Source organism: Dermochelys coriacea, chromosome 16 (assembly GCF_009764565.3).
Source record: "Dermochelys coriacea isolate rDerCor1 chromosome 16, rDerCor1.pri.v4, whole genome shotgun sequence".
NCBI classification, from domain to species: Eukaryota; Metazoa; Chordata; order Testudines; family Dermochelyidae; genus Dermochelys; species Dermochelys coriacea.
In genome coordinates, this window is record NC_050083.1 from 17,344,633 (window position 1) to 17,367,942 (window position 23,310).

The window sequence follows — 23,310 nt, forward strand, 5'->3', positions numbered from 1 at the left end:
GGCTGTCCCTTCTGCCCTGGGTGAATCTAGTGGGACCAAAGCAAGCCCGAGAGAACGGACCCACGTTGCAAAATTGGAACTCTCTCATGTCATCCGGGGCTGGCTGTATCCCGAGTTTGACTTCACGCCTCTCTCTCTCTCTCTCTCTCTCTCTCTCTCTCTCTCTCAAAAACTCATTCCTACAATGGGGTATCTTACAGAGCTCACGGAGAGAGGCCTCCTCACCGCGCCTCTGCTCTGCTCCCCAAATCACCTCAGGAGGGCAGCAGAGTTGGGCTCTGCTGTCGAACACGCCGACTTGACAAGAAAATCGTTATCCAGAGGGGTCCATTCAAGCAGCAGGGGGAGAGAGCAGGGTGGGGTGAGATCACCTCTTCTGTGACTCTGGGGCCGGCTTGCTCCTTCTCAGTAGAAATCTGAAACGCTCCCTCCACTTTCAGTCAGAGTGAGACTTTGGCCCCAGCCTCCCATGAGCCCCAGGGTGGCTTTTGAAACACCCTCCATGAAATGGGTTTGGATGGCGGAGTTGTCCTGCTCAGGCAAGGCTGTTGAGCATGATCTTCCCAGGACACTCCTGCCGCTGTTACAGACAAATGTTACCTTATAGACTCTCTCTCTCTTACACAGAAGTAACATAACCCAAGACTGAAAGCCAGTGGCACCCCTGATGCGCACACACACTTTACAGAGGACTGATTGTAAAACAATTCACAATGGACTTGTTAATACTGGAGGATTTTTGATTGTGTTTCACTCAGAGCCCTGGGCGTTGGGACCACTCTGCACAATCTGCAGCGGCTTTTACTGGGCGCTCGGCAATGTCGGCCAGAGATCCAGTCCTCCTTACACTCCCTCCTCCTCCACGTAGGTCGAAGGAAACCAGCCAATCTGCAGCAGAAAAGGAACAATGAGCAGAACTCCTTGGGCATGGCTATGCAAAGAGACCCACTCAAACTGAGCAGACACACATTTTCCTCATTGAATGGGCTCCATCATCCCACCATTTATGTTGCCCTAGAAATCTGGAACTGTATCCATAGAGCTGACACATATACAATATCTTGCTCCCAGCTACATGGGACTGAGACTTTAGTCTGGGTGGAAGAGCATGGTCTGGGTGGAAGAGCATGATTCTCCAGCATGGTCCAAAGATGAGAACATGGGACAGAGACAGACTAGGTTCTAGTCCTGACTATGCTACTGATTCTGTCTGTATACAACCTGGGGCAAGTCATTTATCCACTGTGCCTCAGTTTCCCCCATTACTAAAAAAGGAATAACAAACCTCCCGGTCGGAGGACTGCTATGTGGATTAACTCAATAGTGTCTGCAAAGTCTGACGGGAGGCACTGTAGAAAGACAGTGCATTATTGTGATCAGCATCATTAGACTGTGGAGTAGTCTCCCTGGGGGTGTCCTGAGACACCATCGCTTGTACCCAATACAATTGCTAATGTCTATAATTCTGAGCCATGGACTTTCAGAGCCATTCTTGTGTCCGTTCCCAGCATAAAGCCATAAGGAGGATCAGATCCCAATGCCTACTGTACCTGTGAGACTGGCCCTCATGCCGTTCCCGGTCCCTGTGCTGCTCTAAATTTAAAAATCACTGCCAGGTGCCATGCTTTTGAAAGGCTGTACTTGTGGGGATAATTTTACGGCATTGGCCAATGACTACCTCCACCAGAAGGAGGAATGGCATACTGCTAGATTGCATGGCAAAGGGAAGCAGGCCGGAGAAGTCCATTGCTTTCCCAGGCAGGAATCCAACTGCAGAGCTGCAACCCTCGATTCTTGAAGTCTTTTCCATGTGTCCAGCCTTTTGCTGGTGCACAGTTCTCTCTTACTAAAGGCATGTAGAGTACATACGCTGCACCCATCCTAGCACAGGTAGACGGGAAGGAGAGACACGCCAGAACCTTAGGGTACATACCTTACACAGCGATCTACATGCCCAAGCCATGTCTCCCAGGGTCTACACTGCTCTTTTTACAAGGGTGGTGTCCCATTCCCTCCTTTCCTCCAGCAGGAAAGGCTCCAGCAGCGGGGAAAGGCTCTGACAGGGGTAGGCAGCGGGGAAAGGCATCCAGCAGCTCCAGCAGTGATGAGTCCCCCCCGGCCAGAGCCTTTGGCTGCCACACATAGCTACACACTGCAGTGTGGATGCAGCCTGCTTTTCACTGCAGTACCTGTACATACAAGACACGCTGCCAACAGCGTAGACAAGGCTTAAGTTGAAACTGGGTTTCATAGAGGGTTATTCATAAGGCAGTGTGGTTTGGAGGAACAAGCACAAAACTGGGAGTCGGGAAGTCCTCACTGCTGTCACCTATTCATTTCAACCCCTTTGTCAAGTCGCTTTCCCTGTCTTGGTTTTCCCCATCTGTAAAATGGGGCTAATACTTACTCTTCCACCTCCTGAGTTTAATTAGTAGAGCTGGCTGAAAAACAGGGGAAAGGCAAAGCTTCCCTCGCCCTCCTCCCTTTTCTTTTTTTAAATAAAATTAGATTGAAATTTGGAAAATTCTGACCCGCTCTATTAGCAAGTCCACATCTAAACACACCTACTATTCTAAAAAGGCAAAGTAGTGTTATTTAAATATAAAAGAATCCTCATCTCTCCATCACTTACTCTTCCATTAGTTTCTCCCTTCCACCATCCCTGGTCCCCGCCTATCCTGCTGTAGATTTTCACCACGTCGCCCTCTCGCAAAGAGAGCTCTCGCATGTCCCGTGCGGCGAAATTGTAGCGTGCCACTGCCGTCCCTATGACCGGAGGCGTGACCACTGCGGGTGGACAAGGAAAGGGAATTAAATGTCTGCACATTTAATGTAGTAGATGTAGTGCGAGATCATCTGAAGCCTGGGAAAAGCTAGACTGTGTTCAACCTGGGTTTTTACCAGAGTCCTCATTTCCCTTGCAAGATCAGGGCAGAAAACAGCTCTGTGGACTAAGACAGTCAATTAGATATTGAGGTGGCTTTATTTTAATCCTTCAGCCATGTGTGAATTGGAATTGCATGGTTATATCAGATTTCCAAGGCTGGGTTTTCTGTTATCAACATCTCATTGGTCTCATAGTGGGTCTCAGTCAGTTGCATCATCCCTCTAATCATTGGATATAAAACTTTGAAGGACACCCAGGAAAGGGACTGTCTACTCTGTGTGTGTGTGTGTGTTACATATATATAATCTCATTGTCAGGTGCTGCTACAGGTGATTGGGTCAAGGGGTACCTCTATGGAAGGGGGAAGGGACATAAAAGCAAAGGTTTTATAAAAATAAAGGGAACAAGAAAAATCTATTCCAAAGTTATCCCCATCACTTCTAGTTGTTGCTTTACTGCTCTGACATCTAATGGGCCACTTCATCGAAGGGAGATTCTACAAAGCAATTTATATTTAAATTACCTCTTTATTAGCTGTTGGGATTAGCCACAATGGCAGATTCTCTCAATGGCACTGAGATAAGGAACCTGTAAATTGCAATAGAAGGACTGACCACCTAGGGTGGTGTCCTCTTTCTGATAGTGCCCAAAATAGGTGCTTTGGTGAAAAGGCCCCCTTTTAAGACACAGTTTTTCAACAGTATCCTAGCAAATGGGAATTTCTTCCTGATCCTAGCTCATAATCAGTTTGTACACCACACACTTCAGAGCACAACGTCAGCAGAACTGCAGATGCTATTCTTATTAACAGACTTCTCTAACCCTTTTTTAGAAACTGTACTAATATATTTAGTTCAGAAGGACCAGAAACTGGTCATCAGTTTTCAGCATGCAAGTGGCATTCCATTATTAACATCTTCCCTGGATTAGGAATTGAACAGTACTAGATTGTAGCAAATGGTACAGATCTCGGTTGCTTCAGGCCACAAAAGAGGGGGGTTATCTCCTTTAGCACTCAGGTTGCAAAGGCGATATGAAAAATGTACCACCTGCATTTTCTGCAATATTGTCCTGCAGGTTATACAGACAGAGAGAGTCAGGGGGTTTAAATGATGGAAAGGGACATGGTTATAGCAGTGATCAGGCTCTCAGAGTCACAGGCAAACAAGGGGGCAAAAAGGTGTTTAAGTTTACAAAAAATTTTTTTGCTGCTGTTTGTTTCTATGAAACTGTCCTTTAGTCTTAAGGACTTTTCAGTTTCAAAATTGTTTAAATGTTTTGCAAACCGAGGTTAAACTGGGTTTGGAGGAGGAAGCTTTGCCCAGGTTTTCAGCGCTCAGGATGCAAGGAGATGTGGATGGCAACAGACAATTAATACATGGAAAAGACATTTACTGCAGAGCTCATTTGGCCTAGTAAGAGTGCCAGGCTGGAGAACAGAGTGTGAATGATGAAAGCTTTGAACTCTTTCACCAGAAGCGTGCTCAGAGCTGATTTTTTGGTATCAATTTCATTCACTTGTAGGATTCAGATTTTACAGAAAAGCTCTTGGGAGAAGGAATCTTTCTTTTAAAGTTATGTAACCAAGCATGGCAGGAATACGACGTAATTTTCACTGTCCACGCTAATGAAAATGCAAAAAGTTAAAAGGCATAAAGAGCGAGAAGCGATTGGGTTCTAAACACCTTTTTCACTTCTGATCATTTAAGGTGTCACTGGTACCACAAGAGAAGGAAGATGCTCATTTGATGCACGTTGGAGTTGAATATTGCTCCAACATTTTATAGGGGATTCCATCACTTTTTGACATCATGGGCTCCTCCCAGCTGCCCTAATTTTGATGCTACTGAGCATGCTCAGACGTTAGAGTTCAAAAACGGCTGGAAATGAAAGTTCTCTTATTATAGCAAGGAAAACAACAGTCTTTAAATGGTGTAATGCCAATGTTCCATTCTACGAGAGACGCAGGAAAAACGGGTCAAGCTTGAAGTATATCACAAGATCCCAATCCAATAGATTTAGATTTCTTTTTTCTCCCCCCACCCCTTTTCTCAGTATTTAATTCACTGTGTTTTCCTATTTGGTTTCTTGCATTTTTCTGATTACCAGATTCTGCCCCTAGCTGACACTCCAAGGAGGGCCAATACCTTAGCTGAACTTTTTATATAGATGGGGAGGGACAGCAGGGGGCGGGTCCCACTGCGGATGGCTTTCAAGCTGATACCGTTTGTGTCCTGTCAAAAAACAGGCAGAGGCTCTGCTGCCCTAGGGATGGCCAGTAGATGGTGCTTTCTTCTCAAGAATAGAAGGAGCTATATACCTGACCAGAAAGGAGTGGAGGAATTCGGAGAAGAAAAGTTGAGGCCCTGAGGACTGAGAAAAGAAAAGTTGTAGGAAGCGCAGGAAGCTGCAAAGAGGTTAGAAACAAGAGGCAGAAGAACAAGAATTAAAAAGGAAATTAAAAATCCACAGTGCAGTAGAAGCTTGCAAAAAAGGAAACACTAAGCATGCAGCAGTTCTCGTTCAGAAGCCTCAGCTGTGGCTAAATTAAGGCAGGAAAAGCTCTGGGAGGACTTAGGATACATCTGTATTGTTAGAATACAATGGGCCAGATTCTCCTCCTGCTTACACTGGTGTAAATCAGGAGTGAGTCCATTGAAGTCAGTGGGCCCAATTCTCCTCTTGCGTTCGGTGGTGTAAATTGGGAGCAACTTGCCATTGAAGAAAAATGGACAGAGCCAGTTAAACATTTTTGGTTGGGGAAAAAAAAAAAAAAAAAGATTTTTTTGATGGAAAATGCCTATTTAACCCAAATGAAAACATTCACAAGCAAAATTCATTTTTGGTTGAAATGTTTTGGTTTTCAAAGGCAAAAACTGTTAAATAAAAACAAAAAAGTTAGTTTTTGTGGGTAAAAATATCCACTCTTTCCCTCTTTTTTCAGTGGGGGGGGGAGGGGGAAAGTAAAAAAGCAAGAGAAAAACGTTTTTTTAATCACCAAAATGAAACTTTAAAAAAAAAAACATGTTGGAAAAAATGGAGAAATTTTTTCCCCCTCAATTTTCAATCAAAAAATGAAATATTTCACAGGAATTTTCTATTGTAATTTAAAGGTTCATTTGTTTAGGAATTTTTCACACAATATATTTACCATGTTTTTGACTAGGTCTAACAAATCCTAGGGGTATCAACCGGCATAAGTGACACCAGAATCAGGGCCAGTAAAACTGACATATGGACTCTTGTACAGATAGAGAAGCGGTGTCTCAGAGGTGAAGCAAATTCTTCTCTTCATGCCAATTGGCTTCAGTCTTTTTATATTTATTTATTTATAGCAAAGGACTTGAAATTTCTCACACTGCAGATGTTGACCTCAGAGATGTTTTGACACAGGATAATTACACTCTTTATAGCAATATTGGCCTGATCCTGCCACATGCTAAGCACTCTCCACTCCTCACCTCAGTTTACGCATGCTTTTTATCTTGCAAAATTGTGGCCAGAATATTATCCTAAAGGGTTTGGAAAAGTGGTGGAGGGATGACTCACTGGAACCCCTTCCCCCCAAAAGAGACACAGACAATAAGGGAATCATGTGTGAAACAAGAAATCAAAAGTAGTTAACAAAGACCAAAGAGAAACCCCCCAGCTTGGCTTTCCTAGGAGCCTGGCCTTCTTAAAGGCAAACTCCCCACAAATGCCTCCCATGCAACCAATCCAAGGGCCCTTCCTCTCCACATCCAGCGGGGAGAGACGGAGGTTGAGCTTACACTCATGCACTTGACAAGGAGCCTGGCTAGTTCAGACTCAGGGCATGGGTTCAAGTCCCATACTGGGTACATCTCTTTCCAGAAGTCAGGCTAAAGGATCTCACAGTCCCTTCTGGCCTTAAAGCCTATGAACCCCCTTTTTTCACTGGGAGACCAGATAGAGCTCCTACATCTATCACACAGGTATTTCTTAAAAGGGAAACCAGAGGGGTGGCTGTCCATGAAATATCTGGGCTGTTGTAGATGCAATTCACTGTCCTAGGTACGCTGGGTTTTACCTGGGGAGCGAGTGAAGGATCTGGAGGTAGAACGTTCTCGGGATTTGTATGGATATTTTAACGTTGTATCCAGCTGTTTAAAGCTCTCCTTCAGCGAGTGGGCCTGGTAGTATTCGACCAATTCCTAGAGAGAACACACCGAGTACACGTGATCACTGACAGGGCTCAGCGCGGCTCCGGAAAAGCAAGTCACGCGCACAGTGAGAAAAGCAGATTCAAAAACGTACCAAAAGGCTTTCAAATTTTTTGGCTTCTGTGATGTGAATCCAGTTGTCTTTCTCCACCACCTTAATGTGCTTGACTTCCTCGTTAAACCTGTGACAACAATTGCAGCAGGCACCTCAGAAACACTCCGACCCTTATGCTTCAGCTTCTGTACGGCCGTGTATTAGCATGTAGCACTCTGCCTCCTCCCAACGCTCTATGACCATCACCTGCTTGGCTCAGCCTCCCGGCAGGAGCATCAGCCTTATCCCCTTCCCAGATGGCGAATCGAAAGCACAGGTGTTAAGTGACCGAGGGAACCGGTGTCAGAGCTGGGAACAGAACTCAGCAGTTGAGCTGGGTGCAGTGTTTAGGGCGAACAATCTATTTGCCAAAAAGTGCAGCGCTGAACTAGGCCCAGAAGTATTCATGAATTTGCCAAACAGTTTCAGCCCCAACAAAATTTTCTGGCATCATTCACAAACCGGCCAGAGGAGGTGGGAATTGTGGTAGTTCTGCCTCCCTTATCATTTTTAGCCCACTGGTTAGAGCACTCACCAGGCACGTGGGCGACCCAGGTTCAATTCTCCCCTCTGTCGGATGTGGAGCAGGGATTTGAAATTGGGTGTCGTTCACTGCAGGAGATGCTCTAACCAATGGGCTATGGGATATTCTAGAGCGAGTCTCTCCTGTTGAAGCTGTTCAATTATGTATAAATAATTAAATGAGAGATAGCATGTAGAGCCCTGGTGCCTTACTAATCATTCTGAATGTTCATGATATGCCGGATTAACCTGATGGCTACATGGCAGCATGCTAGAGCCATCAATGGTGCCTTTACTTTAAAGGCCAATACTTTAATAATCCAGAAATCCTCATGTTTAAACAGTCCAGTACCAATCTCTAACCAGCAATTCATCTGTGTGTGCTCTTTTATTTCACATTAGTTCCTTCCTGGGAACCTCTACAAAGCCAAACCCAGCAAGAACTAGACTATCTCGTCCTACAAATGGGCACCAGTACTAGGAGTCTTAAAACATATGACTCCAAGTCAGGTAGATCAGTGGAACTACACTTGCCATTTCAAATCCGAAAGGGAAAAGGAAGCATTTTCTGTGGACAGCTTACCTGATGTCTAAGGCAATCAGGCTGTCATTAAAATCACAAGCTTTCCTCAGGTGCAGAACCAGAGGAGAGTAAAGCTTATCGGTCCAGCATGGTCAATTTTACACCCCAGAGACACCAGTTCAATGCCTTGTGCTGGTTACCCAGCAGTCACTTACCACCTTGTCTGAGCTCCGTTAACATAAGCACGCATTGCTATACTCACTTAATACTGATGGCAAAGCGCTCGGCCTCTGCTGGTCTCTCGCGAATCAGGTACGTCCCGCTGGCGTGCGACTTCAGCAGGTTGTCTGTCTGTTGCCTCTCCATGTTCCCTGCAAACCTAAAGGAACACTCCCCATTAGGTGCTGAGATCACAGAGCGGCCAACTACTGTCTGTAGGTTTGGCTGACAAGGCTCTGTCTGGTAACACAGGATTTCTACTGAATTTTGAATTGGGCCAGGGTCAAAACATCTACAATCATCCCTCCTGACTGGTGCAGCTCCCTAACTGGCAGGTAACAGGGACCAATCAATTTCCTTTCCTGGCTATTGCATGAGCCCACAAGCCACTCATTACAGCAACAGCTGCTGGGTTTTTTTTAAAATAAGCTCATGCGGACTTTACAGTCACTGGTTATCTCCCGATCTTCCCCACAGAGCATCCTGGATGGCAACACGCTCCAAAGATGAGCGGCCTGCTTGCTGATACCAGGCACAGACATACCGTGTCACCCTGACACAGCACAGAACAGGAAGTCCTAGCAACAAGCCTTCTACAAGACCACTACAATCCAGTTCAATCCTGGAGGCACTTGCTGCAAAGTGTCAAGTGACCTGAATTCCCACCGTAGTCACTGGGAGCCCAGGGTCCTCAGCACTTGGGAGAGGTAGGAGCAGAGCTGGGCTAGTGGTGAGAGCTTTTGAATCCTCAGCCTCCAAAAGTCATTGTTTCCTTCTTAAAAGGAAACAATGACTATCAATGCAGTTCATGTCAAACTCCTGCTTCCGGGAGTTAGAGCTAGCCATCTTCTAGGTCAGAGCCTCCTTGGGGGAGATTTTCAAAGCTACAAAGGCCGGTTTGGTTCCCAGCTTTCAATGGGAGCTGGGCACTGAACTCTCCTTTGACAATCTCCTCTGTTAGCTGGACAGCAATAAGGACATTGACTGTGGTCAAGTCGGACAAAAGATACCATCTTGGATGGGTGTGGAGCTCACAGCATGAGTACTCATGGGGGGACTTCCTTGATTTGCCAGGTTATCCAGGCATGTAGGTAATTTTAATTTATGCAGTTTTTTATATTAATATTTAAAAATAAGTTTTAATCAAAAAATCCATTTTTAAAGGTCAGGAGAGGGAAGGGTGATTAAGAGAGAAAGGGGGTCTGATCAATCTCTTTATAAGTAGGCAAAAAAGTGATCAGAGATACTTAAATGGCAAGTAACTGCTTTGCAAGTTAAGAGAAAAGATTTAATAGTGCAGAGGGCAGCCCCTTCCTGTCTTTGAAGTCTTTTGTTTTTATACTGTTCCTAGAGAGCCACCTTGATTGGGAATGAGTCCCGAGATGCACAGATTTCAATGAAAAACTTCTTGGGGTTGTTGGACTCATGAAAGTAAAGAATGGATACCAATGGGCAGAACTAGAGGGAAGGGCAAGTGAAGAGCAAGCTTCTCCTGCAAAGATCTGCCAATGCCCTACACTAACATCCAACATCCTTCTCCTGAGCAGGAACCTGCAAACCCAGCCAAATCCTCAGCAGGCAAAGTAGCAAGAGATCAACAAATGCATTTCCCATCTGTGCTCTGATCCAAAGCCCACTGCAGTCCATGTAAAAGGAGTCCCATTGATTTCAACTGGTGTTGGATCAGGCTCTGAAGTAGGCATTCAAACTCAAGTCTTCGGAATGGAAATGCTAATGCACCAACTGACTTCGCCATTTTAGCCCTATTTGCCTGAAAGTCTCAGGGTTCCTGTACATCGACAGTGGACGGGGAGACAGGAGGGAGGATGAGGGGAGCTTCCGAAGTGCATTCATAATTTATCCCATAGCAGATTTGTGACAAAGTAACAGAATTAAAGGGCAACGCCAATCCATCTTTATGTCTGTAGTAAAGCATTTCTATCAGAATGTCTCATTTAATGACCGACTCACCAAGGGTACGCTGTGTAGTCTATTTCTCTCGAAGGAGGCCGGCTGCTGGGAGGCTAGAGCGAAGAGAACACCGCTTATTATTGTGGGGCTCAGATCCTGATTAGGTTATAGATCATCTCGGAGACACTCCTCCGTATAGGAGCGTTTTTATGTGCCAAGCATTTTATGTGTTTTGGCCTCAGAGTCAGAGGAAGAGGGTTATAATCAACTGCTTCTCTCATTGGCGCACACACGCAAACCAGCTGTGCCAAGTGTATTGGGTATTTTGATTTATCTGACCTGTTTGCGGTCTATGTGGCGTGACACGCTACAGTGAAAAGCAGGCTGCGTTCACGCTGCAGTGGGGTGTTATACAAGACGGGTTCCAGCAGGGAGACACTGCACTGCTTGGGCAGGTAGAGATCATGCAGGACAGGGCTTTGGAGCTGTGATCCAGCTCTGCTCCAGCTCCAGGAAAAAACCTGCAGCTCCACTGCTCCGGAGCTGCTCCGGGCTCTGCTCCAAAGCTCTGGTGCAGGGTACCTACCCCAAGGTCTTTGCTCCACTCAACTAAGCAGGGGCTTGCCATCCACACTGTTATTTATACCCATGCTGGGGGGGGCATGCAATACATGCCCTCGTAAGTGTAGACACAGCCTAAAAATAATTAAAAGCTTTTAAAACTTGTTAACAACCAACCACCACTTAGCTTCTCTCAAGTGCAATTTCAAAGCACCTGACAGTGCTGGGTCAGCATTATCCCTAAGCTACAGATGGAAAAATCGGGGCCCACAGGGGTAAGCAAGTTTGCTCAAGGTCACACAGCAAGCTATGGGTGATGCTAAGAAGAGAACCCAGATCTTCTAGACTCCCAGAGTACTGCAGTGCCCTATCCATTGGACCACACTGCATTGCCCACTGGCTGAAAACATCTTTTCCTTCACAGCCCCAACCCGTTTTTATTTTTGTTAATGTTTTGGGACAATCTTTTTCTTAGTCCAAGCACAAATGTAAGGTGGTGGGGTGCAGATGCCCTGGAAGTTATCCCCGACCAACACTGGCCCCATGGCAGCACGGCTTGCGGTCTAAAGATTATACAAATAGCCACACAAGCCAGCAGGCCAGGAAGTTAGCATCTGGGTCATACCATGGCCAAGCACATCACCCAAGCAGACTAAAAGCCTGAATAGGAAGAATGCATTTACTGCAGTACTAAAGATACATTAGTACTAAAGTAATATGTTATATGGGGCTTGGGCATACCCCCCTAAAATGTGCCAAAACAGGTGCAGAGAATGAGCACAGCTGAGTTGGGCGGTGGGGTTTGTGAATGAAGACACCAGATTTGGAAAGAAGCCCAGGTTGGAAAATTAGGCACTGACTTCTGGCTGTTGCACATCCCTGTGTTAAAGCACTTGTTAAAATGCAATTTAACAGAATGCAGAAGTTAAAGGTGCAAGGGCAAGGAGCCAGGAAATTGCAATACGAGTTAGGAAAGAGTGTGCTAAGGGAGAAGTGAAGTGCGTGTTACACTAAGGACAGCACACAATATGCAAGGGACAACTGCAATTGCTGTGCAGCGTGAATAGAGAATTCACTTACTCAGGAGACTCATTTACTCTAAGGGCCCAAAGCCCACACGAGTTAATGGAAAGATCAAGCCCCTAAACCCAGTATGGGTCAAATTTAGGGTTTAGGGCTAGACTGAAGAATACCAGGCTCCCCTTATTGGGTACATGCTAATGATCTACACTCCTCCAGTCCTTTCATAACTGCTAGCAAATGGTTCACATGCACTGGCTCAGTTCTGGTTAATTGGCAGAAAATGGAAAATTAAATTAATAGATGGGACTTCATTTGGTTACACATTAACACAACCACACAACACATTAGAGGTCTTCAGGACAGGGCCACTATTAAGGTACAAAGCACCATCAAAGATAATTCTTTTAGCCTGATAAATAACTATGGCTGTGTCCCTTTAAGTGAAATAATTTGCAGACTCCATCTAGTGTCCCTGGCTGACCTTGAGCCTCCTTCAGAAATCTCCCCCAACACATTCTTCAGTCCTCCGTGACTGAGCCAGGCCTGCAGGCAAAACTCACACTGCTATAGTCTCTCCTAGGCGTAGCTGGAGGTCCCAGACAAAGCAGTGTGTGAAGTTACACTCTGGAGAAAGGCATCTGTCCAAGCCAGCACCATGTGATGAACTTTCCCATTTTGAGCATAAATATTCACCCATCTCAAACAAAAGCCCGACAGCAAGGAAGACAGTTCCCAATTGTGGCTTACACCAGTGACATTCCAGAGTGACTCCAATAAGCAGAGATACTCCAGCTGGATGCCGGTGTACAGCCCATGATTTAAGTTGCCTTGCTTTAGGAGATGGGCCACAAGCCAAACCTCCCAAACCAAGCTTGGAGGTGTTAGGCTCAGGTCTGTTTTTATGCACTTACCCTAGCGTCCACAGGGCAGGGCTTCACCGATGAACTGGGAAAATAACCAGACTTCTTTGTCTGTATTAACCTCCCCTGTAAATAAAGATTAACATCAGCACTGTGCCAAAGAAATTTGATTCTTTGCTCCAGTTTTGGAGAACTGCGTATGTTATATCTGCCTGCCACAAGCTGAAAATATGCCTCAGAGAATTTATTTGGACGATGGCTTGCGAACTCCAGTGAATAAAAGTGCAACGGGGGAAATAAATAAATAAGAACTTTACGACTAGCCAGTAGCCTCTGTGTAAGGACTTCTGAACATGTCCAAAGAACAACTTCACTCACTTCCCACCACTGTGAATCCGGGTCCCCTCTTAGCAGTTCTATTATGTCCCCAGTCTGAAACGCTAAAACTGGCTTTCCTGGGTGAGCTGGGTTGCCATGGTAATTCTGAACTGCCACCATTTTAGGACCTAGAAAGAGGAGGGAAGATGACAAGACCATCGTTACGACAAGACCATCTTGTGAGCTACTAACCCAGAGAACATTAGCGGTCAGGATTTACTGGCGTAGCTCGTACATGCGCATGGCATGGCGCCTCGATTTGCTCAAGCTAAATGGTTAACATGAGAAAGTCTGGCAAGTAAAACACTGGGGGCAGATAACAATGGGCCAAACTGAACCCCAGCTCCAAACTCTGGGCAAAAGATGGCACCTGCCTTGGAACCCCCTTGTAATCTCAGACAGGCTTTAGTTGGACAAGCCAAGACGCCACTCACGAATCATCACAGGCTGAGTGACACAGACTGGGATTTCTGAGGGGACAAGGAGTTAGGCGCCCAACTCCCAGTGAATTTTGATGGGATTTGGGACTGACATTCTCAGCCAGTTGCCATCTGTGCCGTGAATGATCATGTGTTAAATATTCCTCCCCTGCCACACTGACAATACATATCTTAGCAGCCTTTTTTCAACTGCTTTTACCTCCCCCTCGCCCCCACGCCCCAGCTAATGGGAGCAACATGCTCGTGCTCAAAATGTTCAGGTCGCCAGCTTGGATTAGGAGGACGTTTCCCCTAGGACTGGCTTTCCTTTAAGTGAAAGAGGCACAAAAGGAAGGTGTGTCTTTTCTTGCAAGCTGGGGCATTCAGGAATATCTCAGGGCCCTGATCTGCATTAATCTTGAACAAGGGAAAATGTAACAAGGACCAGAGTGAATAATGATGTTGACAGAAGATAACATCAGGAGCTACAGAGTAAGTTATCACAACCGCAATACAACCACACTTATACAGCCCTCACTGCCAGAGTATCTGAGCACCTCCCAGTCTTTAATGTATTTATCTTCACAATCCCTGGGAGATTGGGCAGTGTTGTTGCCCACATGATACACATGAGAACTGAGAGGCAGCTAAGTGACTGGCCCAAGGCCATACAGCAAGTCTGTGGTGGAGCAGTGACTTGAGCCTGGGTCTCAAGTCCTAAGCTAGTGCTCAAACCATTGGACCATCCTCCTCTATCTCCGCCATAACTGTGAGGGCACATGCCTGTGAGCAGAATGAGGGTTACCCAGTCTCCTGGCTTCTTAAGGCTTGTCTACATAAGAAACTTTTGCTGCTTTAAATATGGCTACGCCCACACTTAAAATGTTACAACTACGCTTCAGTGTAGACACTTACTACAGCAACGGGTGGGGTTCTCCCATCACTCTCGTCAATCCAACTCCCTGAGAAGCGGTAGCTAGGATGACGGAAGAATTCTTCCCATCGACCTAGTGCTGTCTACAATGGAGGTAGGTTGGCTTAATTACATCTCTCAGGGATGTGGATTTTTCATACCCCGAGAGATGTAGCTCTGCCGATGTAACTTTTCAGTGTAGACCAGCCCTATTCTGGTACTGTTAAAGCAGCAAAAAACAAAAAACAACCCCCACCCCCCACCCTTAGTGTGGATGCAGTTATACTGGTATAAGAGTGCTTAAACTGGTATAAGGCCACCTTCATGCTAGTATAAGTGTAGGGTTTTAGTGGCATAACTATGTTGGCAAAAAATCACCCCCCCAATCAACATAGTTATACCAGTATAACTTAAATGTAGACCAGGCTTTAGGTGCAAACACTATATGAGAGCCCCTTCCAAAATTTGCCTTCATCAACCACTTTGAACCAGATCCCAGTGCTGCCTCCCCTACTTTCCCATTGACAAAACACCAACACCACCCTTACCAGGTCCTGTATTTAATGAATCCTGCAAAGAGAGAAAATAGTTTATGTTCAGTAAAACTTATCGCAACTGAATGTATTTAAAGATAAAATAAGACACCCTGAAGTACCATAGTAACCTCTGCTCTTGCTCTGATTACCGCAAAGCTCCCTGTGCAGTTACTACTGGATTCAGTTTTTTCCTAAGGCAAGGGGCATATCATGCTGTATCTACCCATAATTCTTCACTTTAGGGATGGGAAGTTTTCCATGCTCTGTATGAGGAACCTTCACAATTTAGCAGGGGAAATACTGGGGTGAAAATGTATCCTGCTGCCCAAGTTCTTCATCTACGATAGTTCCGAATGCAGAGTCATTACAGCATTGAGAGTCAGCACATCGGACAGTGATCATCACAAATGACAGGCCAGACCCATGTGGAACAGGCCAATTCTGGTCTAAAATGAAGGACATCTGTTACCAGCACTTATTCTGTGAGGTGTTCAGATCCCCAAAATCCCACTGAAGTGAAAGGAAGTTGGGGGTGATCAGCTCCTTGTAGGATCAGGTTCTTAGGATGATGCGACATGGATATTATCTGAAGTAACGTTTGCAGTGGCTGCTGGGGGCCCTCCCCAAGGCCCATGCTCCCTCCAGGGCTAGTTGAAAGCTCACAGCTGTAATTCAATCTGTGAAACACAGATGCTCCCACAGCCCCTGCCTGACAGGGAGTTAAGAGGGAATGAAACAAACGTACCTGGTCCGCTGGAGAGCCTGAAAATCAATGTTAAAATAATTGGTTAAATTTAGGGGAAAACAACCCTCTGTTTTGCACTTCCCTCTACTCCACAGCATAACTCATCACCTTGAGAGAAGGGACCAAAAGTGAGGCACTACAGACATGCTCCAACACCCTCTGAAGTCAGTAGAAACCTTTCCATCCACCTCACTGGGATGTGGATCAGGCCCCAAATCACACCCAGCTCCGCCAACGCACCTCAGGCCTGCAAACAACTCTTTGGTAACAAACACATCCTGAGATGAGCCCTGCGGATTTGTGCCCGGCTGCATGTGTGGTGAGGGCTTGGAGGGTGAGAGAGAAAGAGCGTTGTGTGGTTATATTGCCCAAATGCCCGTTAGAAATTAGACGAAGAACTGCATCCCCACCAATGACCACATCAGAGCAGTTGCAGATGTAAAGATAGTACTCCATGGAGCCATCTACTGACAGCCTATTTGTTTGTCTCCATTACACACACACACACACACACACACACACACACACACTCTGTCTCTCACTTCCTTCCCCCTGCCCACTTAGGGGGTGTGATGAAATTTTCCTTCATTGTTGTCCTTTTCCCTATCCTTGTTGCTATCTAAGCAGCAACACTTTCACCTTCACCTGGAGGGACGAATACTTCCTCTTCTCAAGGAGACTGGTTTGACAAGACTTAGTCCAGAAGGGGCATTAAACAGTGCAGTAAATTACCTTCAGTTACCCCTTTGCCTCCCACAACCAGCTGCCAAACTCTGCGGCTTCCAAGTCAATATCTGTTCGGGTCGGAATCTCAAGATTGCTCCTGAATCGGATCTATATATCCTGTACTTCATGTCCTACTACAGTAAGTCTCTTCTAACATTAGCTATAGCGAATCAGTCAGTTGGTTGCAAGATCCCACCCGATGCATGGTAGGGATTATTACATTTTTTTCCAACTTGCTCGCTGGCTTTATGGTCCTTTACTGTATTTTGAGTAGTTCCCCGAAATATATGTATATTTACTATGGGGACTACTTGAAATAGTCAGAATATACACATACATATATACATATACATACACAGACAAAGACACACACAAGAGCTAAACACAGCAAGTTACCATACTAGGAAGTGGATGGAAAGATCTTTAAAAAATTTCTTGACTAGTCAGAAATGGACATAAAACAGTGGATGACATTTAATGCTAAACAGAAAACAACTTTTATCTATCAGTTCATTCACAAGAAGCCAAGCCCTTTTAAACAGCTAGAAGGTCAAAAGACTTACTGATCTTGCAGGAAGGAATAATTTCCAAGCATTCTTTATGAGCACCTGCTCCACATTTCATGCAAAGATAGCCCTGATAGAAAGTTCCTCTGTGAAAAGAGAAGTTGAAAATTTAAGATTTTTCTTCACGACAGTCCCCTCTTTGATATTCCTCCCCAATTACCCGTTTGTTTTACTTAATCATAGAATATCAGGGTTGGAAGGGACCTCAGGAGATCATCTAGTCCAACCCCCTGCTCAAAGCAGGCACAACTTCTTGCATGATAGTTTATTCTGTTAACTTTTTACTATTTTTTTTTTTTTTGCTAGTGACTAACATATGTGAAAGGTGCCAGATGGGCAATCCTTCAGCGTATCCAACCTGCAGGAATAAGAGCACTAGGAAGGAAATGTGCCTCTACTCTGAGCTGGTAGGACCCGCATCAGGGGAGATGATGATAGCTCAGCCTTCTCCTTCATTCATTCCTCAGCTTCTCTGCTGATGGTGGCCCATGTAGGTGTATCTGTGCCAACGACAATCATGACTTTTGCAACTTGGGCATGTGTCCCCTAGGAAGTGGATTGAAACCACCAGCTCATTTCATGTCAGGGCCCCGGATTCATCAGATGGTAACCTGCAGTCACCTCTAACCTGGAGCTTCACTTAGCAGTGAGTAGACTCCATATCCCTTTCCCATCCCTGCAAGCTATTCACTTACGAAAGCTACACCCTTATGGAAGGCCAAATACCACCTGATGAAAGCCAAAAGTCAACATTTGAGCTTGCTGTATATCTGCAGAAGGCAGTACAGCAGAGGTCATAATGTTGGGCTAAAATCTAAGCCATTTTCAAGCAGGGAAGGTCACATTCATTCAATAAAAACTTTCATTGAGCCTCAAATCCCAGCAATAAGTATTGGTGTTTTTGTGCAGTGAAGGATTAAGAAAAGGTATCAAATCGGTCAGTGGGAACACACGACAAACTGGAGGAAAGTGCATCATATGTGTTTAAAAAGAACCAGACTCTCCTACAGTGTTAATATAGACAAACCTACACTGGGCATGAAGTTATACTGCCACTGATGGGCATCACACTGAAAGGAGGATGTACCTCTGGTGTAGTTAAACTCCATAAGAAATGTGCTCCATTTTACTAGACTCCTGGGATTTATTCCCAGCTCTGCCACTTGACTTTAGGTAAATCACTTAACCTCTCTGTGCCTCAGTTTACATATCTGTGAAGTGGGGATAATAGGATTTAGCCAACCTCAGGAGGCAGAGATGGAGAGGTGGTTTTTGAAACCTAATTGCTTGTAATGTGCTTTCAAATTCCCCCTATGAAATATGCAGTATAAGCGCAAAGATCTATAACTAAATGATAGCCTGTCATTAGTTACCAGATCAAGAGCTTGCAGGACTGTATGGCAAAAACCCACATGGATACAGTGTTTATTTGAATACTGATTGGTTTAGCTATTAAATGTTATTGATGTTCCAACCAATCACATAAGATTGCCCATGGAGGGGTTCTCAGAATAGCATATAAAGACCAGCAGTGATAATTCAGACAATTCTATATGTACAAGAAGTTTCTTAATGCAACATTTGTTGAGCTAATGATAATTTCATTTCCAATTGGGTAGGCCAGGCAATAAGCAGCCCCCCTGGGCAGGTTAAGAGCTTCAGCGTATGGTCCTTGCATGCAAGATTTATCTATAGCCTCAGGCCAGCAATTCTTGCTCCTTGCTGAAATTCTGCAATGATGCATAAAGGATTCTGTTTCCTGTCAAATGGTCAAATACTTATTCCTGCTTTCCCAGAGCAATGGGGCAGGGGCATGGACTTTTAGCTACTAGGCCATCCTGATCATTAGGGTCATTTATGCGATACAGCAGAGGTGAGCTGGAAGTCTGGGAGTTAGGTGTGAACTGAGAGAAGAGGAAAGGAAAAGAGGGAATAAAAAAAAGACAAACCCATTTTAGATGTTGAAAACATCTAGCCAAAGGGCTGAGAAATATGAATTTTAAGTTACAACGAGCTCACATGTGACAGTTTCTCATTATTGTGTCCACGTGAAATGTCTGTTAGATCAGTGGTTCTCAACCAGGGATCTGGGGCCCCCAGGGGGACCGTGAGCAGGTTTCAGGGGGGCCACCACGCAGGGCCAGCGTTAGACTTGCTGGGGCCCAGGGCAGAAAGCTGAAGCTGCACCACAAGGGGCTGAAGTCCGGGGCCCTGAGCCCCGCCACCTGAGGCTGAAGCCGAATTTAGCTTCACGGGGGCCTCTGTGGCATGTGGCCCCAGGCAATTGCCCTGCTTGCCACCCCCCAACACCGGCTCTGGCTTTTATATGCAGAAAACTAGTTGTTGTGGCACAGGTGGGCCACAGAGTTTTTATAGCATGTTGTGGGGGGCCTCAGAAAGAAAAAGGTTGAGAATCCCTGTGAGAATCACAGTGGACCCTCTGTGTTTAATATGGAGTTCCCCAGAGGATGGAAGGCTACGCAGAATCCAGGTTTGGGGATGGGGAAACAGTCAAGAGAGCTCCTGGTTGCTCCCGTACTGGATCAGCCTGCCTGCGATGCTACAGCAGTGGGGTGTCAGATAAGTGGACTGCCCCCAACGTGGGAATACAGCCAGTCTTGGTGTGGATTAATGAGTTAAAATACAACCACAAGTCTGGAGAGCTGGAAGACGCCCATGGGCCCAACTGTTCCACACAGGGAGTGGCTGAGTGGTGTGACCATGATATTGCAGAGCTAACATCCTGGTTGGTGACATGAGGGCATGGTTTCTGGAAGCAGCTTAGGCTGGGATTCCCACCGACCTTCAACAGGTGTTGGGCACCTCACTGCCCTCTGTGCCTTTGAAAATCTCCCCTTTTGTGGGCCAGAGTAAATGCGGAACAAAGATGGCTCCATCTTAGGGGCAGAGAGGGGAGTGGCAAATATAGCACAACTGTCAGGTTAACATTGGGCAGGTGTGTGCATGAAATACCGATAAAACCACAGCCTGTTCCCACCCAAATTTGTTCTCCTGGGTCAAGGCGAAGGGGCCTATGGTGTGGGATTTTGTGCCACCATTTGCAGTACTGTTATCACAGCTAGAGCCCTACAATCATACGCTTGAAAAATAATGGAAAAACAGCAGCAGCAATGCTGATTTCAAATTCTCCATAGCCTGAAAGGCTGCAACTGACAAACGGTAAGTCAGAGAATCTCAGATACCTAGCCCTTTCCAACTCACACGCTCACAACTCACTCTCACTCAACTCAACTTTTCTCGACTGGGTAAAAGACCAGGGAAATGATGAATGAACAATTACCCCCCCCTTTTTTTTTTTAAATAGACATGTTTTTTAAAAAAGTTTTCATCTAGTAGTGCCAGAAGAGCATTGCTCACCTTAAAAACATTTTGCACGCTTTGCAGTTGGTCGTCTTTTCAAATGTGTACATCTGGAAGTTGTGGTGATTCGCGTTGGCTTTTTCTGGCTTAATGTTGGACCTAATTCCAAAGCGGGGGGAAAAAAAACCAAAAGACAAACCCCCAAAATTGTATCAACCTGCCCTGGTCAGACTTTGAATTCTACGGTCTTTGGTTGCAACTACTGTCTGGATTTCAGTCAAAGTTTTGAAATCACTGAGCATGGAATAAGATCTCGCACAACAGTGAAAGAATTGGAGAATCATTTGGGGCTAGCTGATGGGAGGGGTTGTGTATGGTGTGTTAAACTTTCATTGATATATTCACACATGATCCTGTCTTTCCCGCCTACGTCAGTCATAAACTAGAATTCACCACTGTGCAGAAGGCCAATATGAAACCTATGCACAACTTATGTCCTCAAAATGGGGCTTAAGTAGGATGCAACATCCTTGTGCTGACTATCTGTGCAGATTTTAGCCCTTAACTCTGGTTATTTGGTCAAATACATGCTCAATGTTGGATGCCGTAGGTTTCCTCCCAAGGTGGCAATTTTTACAGACATCTTCCCCGCACACGCTTTTTGCTTGAACCGTTTGGTTAGATGCTATCACATCAGGCCCATTTCTGGAAACCCTTTGTGCATGGAAGTCCTATGGAAGTCAATGAGAGTTGCAGATCAGAGCCCTGGGCTCTGAGAACTAGAAATTGAGTTGACCAGGCCATGTTTCATTAGTGGCAATGGTGTGCAGCCAGAGAGGATTTTTGCAGGGAAGCTTAAAACACTCACATTGCCATTTCAAACTGCTCCATCCACTTCCTCTTCATGTCTTCTGTCTTGCAGAAAAACTGAAAGCCCTGCTTTCCCTGAAGGTGAATCAGGTAGAACCCGTATGACCACTGCAACAGGAAACCAAGAGAAATGATCAGATGTTAGTTCTTTCTCCCTCACCTCTTTGTGCTGAATGCTTAAGCAACAACATCCTAGGCGGGTGGGGGTGGGGGTTAATTCAGGTCCATTTGTAATCTGTTTTAAGGTGTTTTCTTTACTTGCCTCTGTGGTTACAATGGACCTTTCTGGTGATAAAAGCAGGGGAGTGGTGCAAAGACCAACTTTGTATCTTTATTGTACATTGCAACAAATGACTTAATGGTGGACCCTGGTGCACTCCATCATCAACCAGAATTTCATGGTAGCAGATGGGAGAGAAACCAGATCCTGCAGCTCCAAAAGCTCAGGTCCCTGCCATTAAAGCGAAAGGAGATTCTCCATTCACCATCAGCAATATAGAGCCTATGACACACATCCAACCTGCCCTGCAGAAGGCAGTGGTGCATATACACACTAGCCAGTTCACTACAATATTAAAGAAAATAAAGTGGATTTCGTGGTTGCTTACCATTTTTCCATGAGACTAGAAAGCAGAAGAGAGCAAAGTGGAAACACAATTCATTAAAACACAAGGCTAGCCATCTCTCTTCAACATCACAGCAGCAAAACCACCAATTATTTTCAAAATGGCACAACAGCTCTCTTGTTGCTATCCCATACACTGTACTACACTGACGCGGTGGCCAAAGCTGCCAAGCTATGGAGTCTCCTGGGATGCCGATCTTCCTCTGTGTCCTCACCTCAGCCCCAAACCAGGCAGAGTATGTGCATCTCTGACAGAGAAACTTGGTTTAGAGGAGCGTACCCAATGCAAAGAGCCTGCCATGTCCATGCTAACCCCCAAAAACAAACACTTTCTACAGCTTCGAGGGCTGTCTGCTGAGGGACAGGTCCAAGAAGCTACTAAGATCCCACTAGACAAAGGCTTCCACCGCGACCTTTGGGTTGGCCGTTTTTAGGGAAACAGCACATTCCAGTGGGATATCTGAACTCCAGTATTGATACTCCCACGCAGTACTCAGAAGGAATAACCATTAGAGCTGCCTTTTCCAGGACAGTTATTGCTGGAGGTTCCACTCCCATTAGCTCTTCTGAACAACAGGCAAGGATAAACCTGGTCACCCAGCCCATGTTCCCTCTCATAATGACAGCTTAGGAGCTAGTGCTTGAGAATGCGAGAGCCGCTTCGCTTGCCACGATCCGCAATCTAAAATTCTAGTGTAGTAGTCAGGAGCTAGCAAACAGAGCTCTAAACAGGGGAGTTTGAGTGGGAGTTTGGATTGTGGTGCTTGTTTGGGGTTTGCTTTTGCTGGGGGGTGTGTGGTCTTTTTGGTGTGGCTTGTGTTTCCCAGATTAACAGGATTTAGGTGGGAAGGAGATGACAGATACAGAGGCAGCTGTGGGAGTGACTCATGTAGTGGAAGACACATTGAGGATGACTGGATGTGGAAGCTGTGGTATGTACATGATCCTGGAGGGGGGAACCGGTAAGAGTTTTTTCTGCATGAAATGTCGTCTGATAGAGCTGATGGAGGAAAAGATCCGAGGTTTGGAGATGCAGGTGGAAAGTCTGGTTGAGTTTAGGAAGGGGTTTGAGCAGACGATGGAGCAAAGATATGAGGTATCTGAAGGGAAAAGCTCAGACTCACAGATGGAAGCAGGGCTGGGGAATTTTGAGGAGAGACTGGATGAGGAAAGTGGTCAGTGGAAACATGTGACTCAAAGAACCAGGCAGAGAAAAAGACGGGCTAGTGAAGGAGAAATAGAGCTTAGGAACAGGTTTGCAGAGTTGGAAAATGAAGAAGGGGCTCAGCAGTTACTTGTTGAAGGTGGAAGGGTAAGGAAGAAGAGAAGAGAGGCTAGTCCTATAGAAAAAGGGGAAGAGTCAAGGGAGACTACACCAAATATGAGCCCCAGGAGGATACAGGATGGGTTGAAGAGGATTGTAAGGGAAA

The 23,310-nt window shown here is 45.6% G+C and overlaps 1 protein-coding gene across 6 annotated transcripts in view; it reads right to left on the reverse strand.

Moving 5' to 3' along the window:
- Positions 1–815: 815 nt before the first annotated feature.
- The window catches only part of VAV2 (vav guanine nucleotide exchange factor 2), a 316,349-nt gene continuing 293,854 nt past the window's right edge, over positions 816–23,310 (reverse strand). For 2 of the 6 annotated variants that reach the window (XM_043499066.1, XM_043499068.1), the window contains 15 exons: positions 21,864–21,878; positions 21,254–21,363; positions 20,443–20,544; positions 17,062–17,150; positions 15,773–15,789; positions 15,040–15,061; positions 13,160–13,287; positions 12,833–12,907; positions 10,398–10,450; positions 8,470–8,586; positions 7,163–7,250; positions 6,936–7,059; positions 5,208–5,294; positions 2,633–2,787; positions 816–888 (listed from right to left, as the gene is read on the reverse strand). In XM_043499066.1, the coding sequence (XP_043355001.1) occupies positions 844–888; positions 2,633–2,787; positions 5,208–5,294; positions 6,936–7,059; positions 7,163–7,250; positions 8,470–8,586; positions 10,398–10,450; positions 12,833–12,907; positions 13,160–13,287; positions 15,040–15,061; positions 15,773–15,789; positions 17,062–17,150; positions 20,443–20,544; positions 21,254–21,363; positions 21,864–21,878 (1,227 nt within the window). In that variant the 3' untranslated portion in view covers positions 816–843. The remainder of the gene's footprint in view (positions 889–2,632; positions 2,788–5,207; positions 5,295–6,935; positions 7,060–7,162; positions 7,251–8,469; positions 8,587–10,397; positions 10,451–12,832; positions 12,908–13,159; positions 13,288–15,039; positions 15,062–15,772; positions 15,790–17,061; positions 17,151–20,442; positions 20,545–21,253; positions 21,364–21,863; positions 21,879–23,310) is intronic. The other 4 variants (XM_043499067.1, XM_043499069.1, XM_043499070.1 and 1 more) reach the window with 3 other exon arrangements.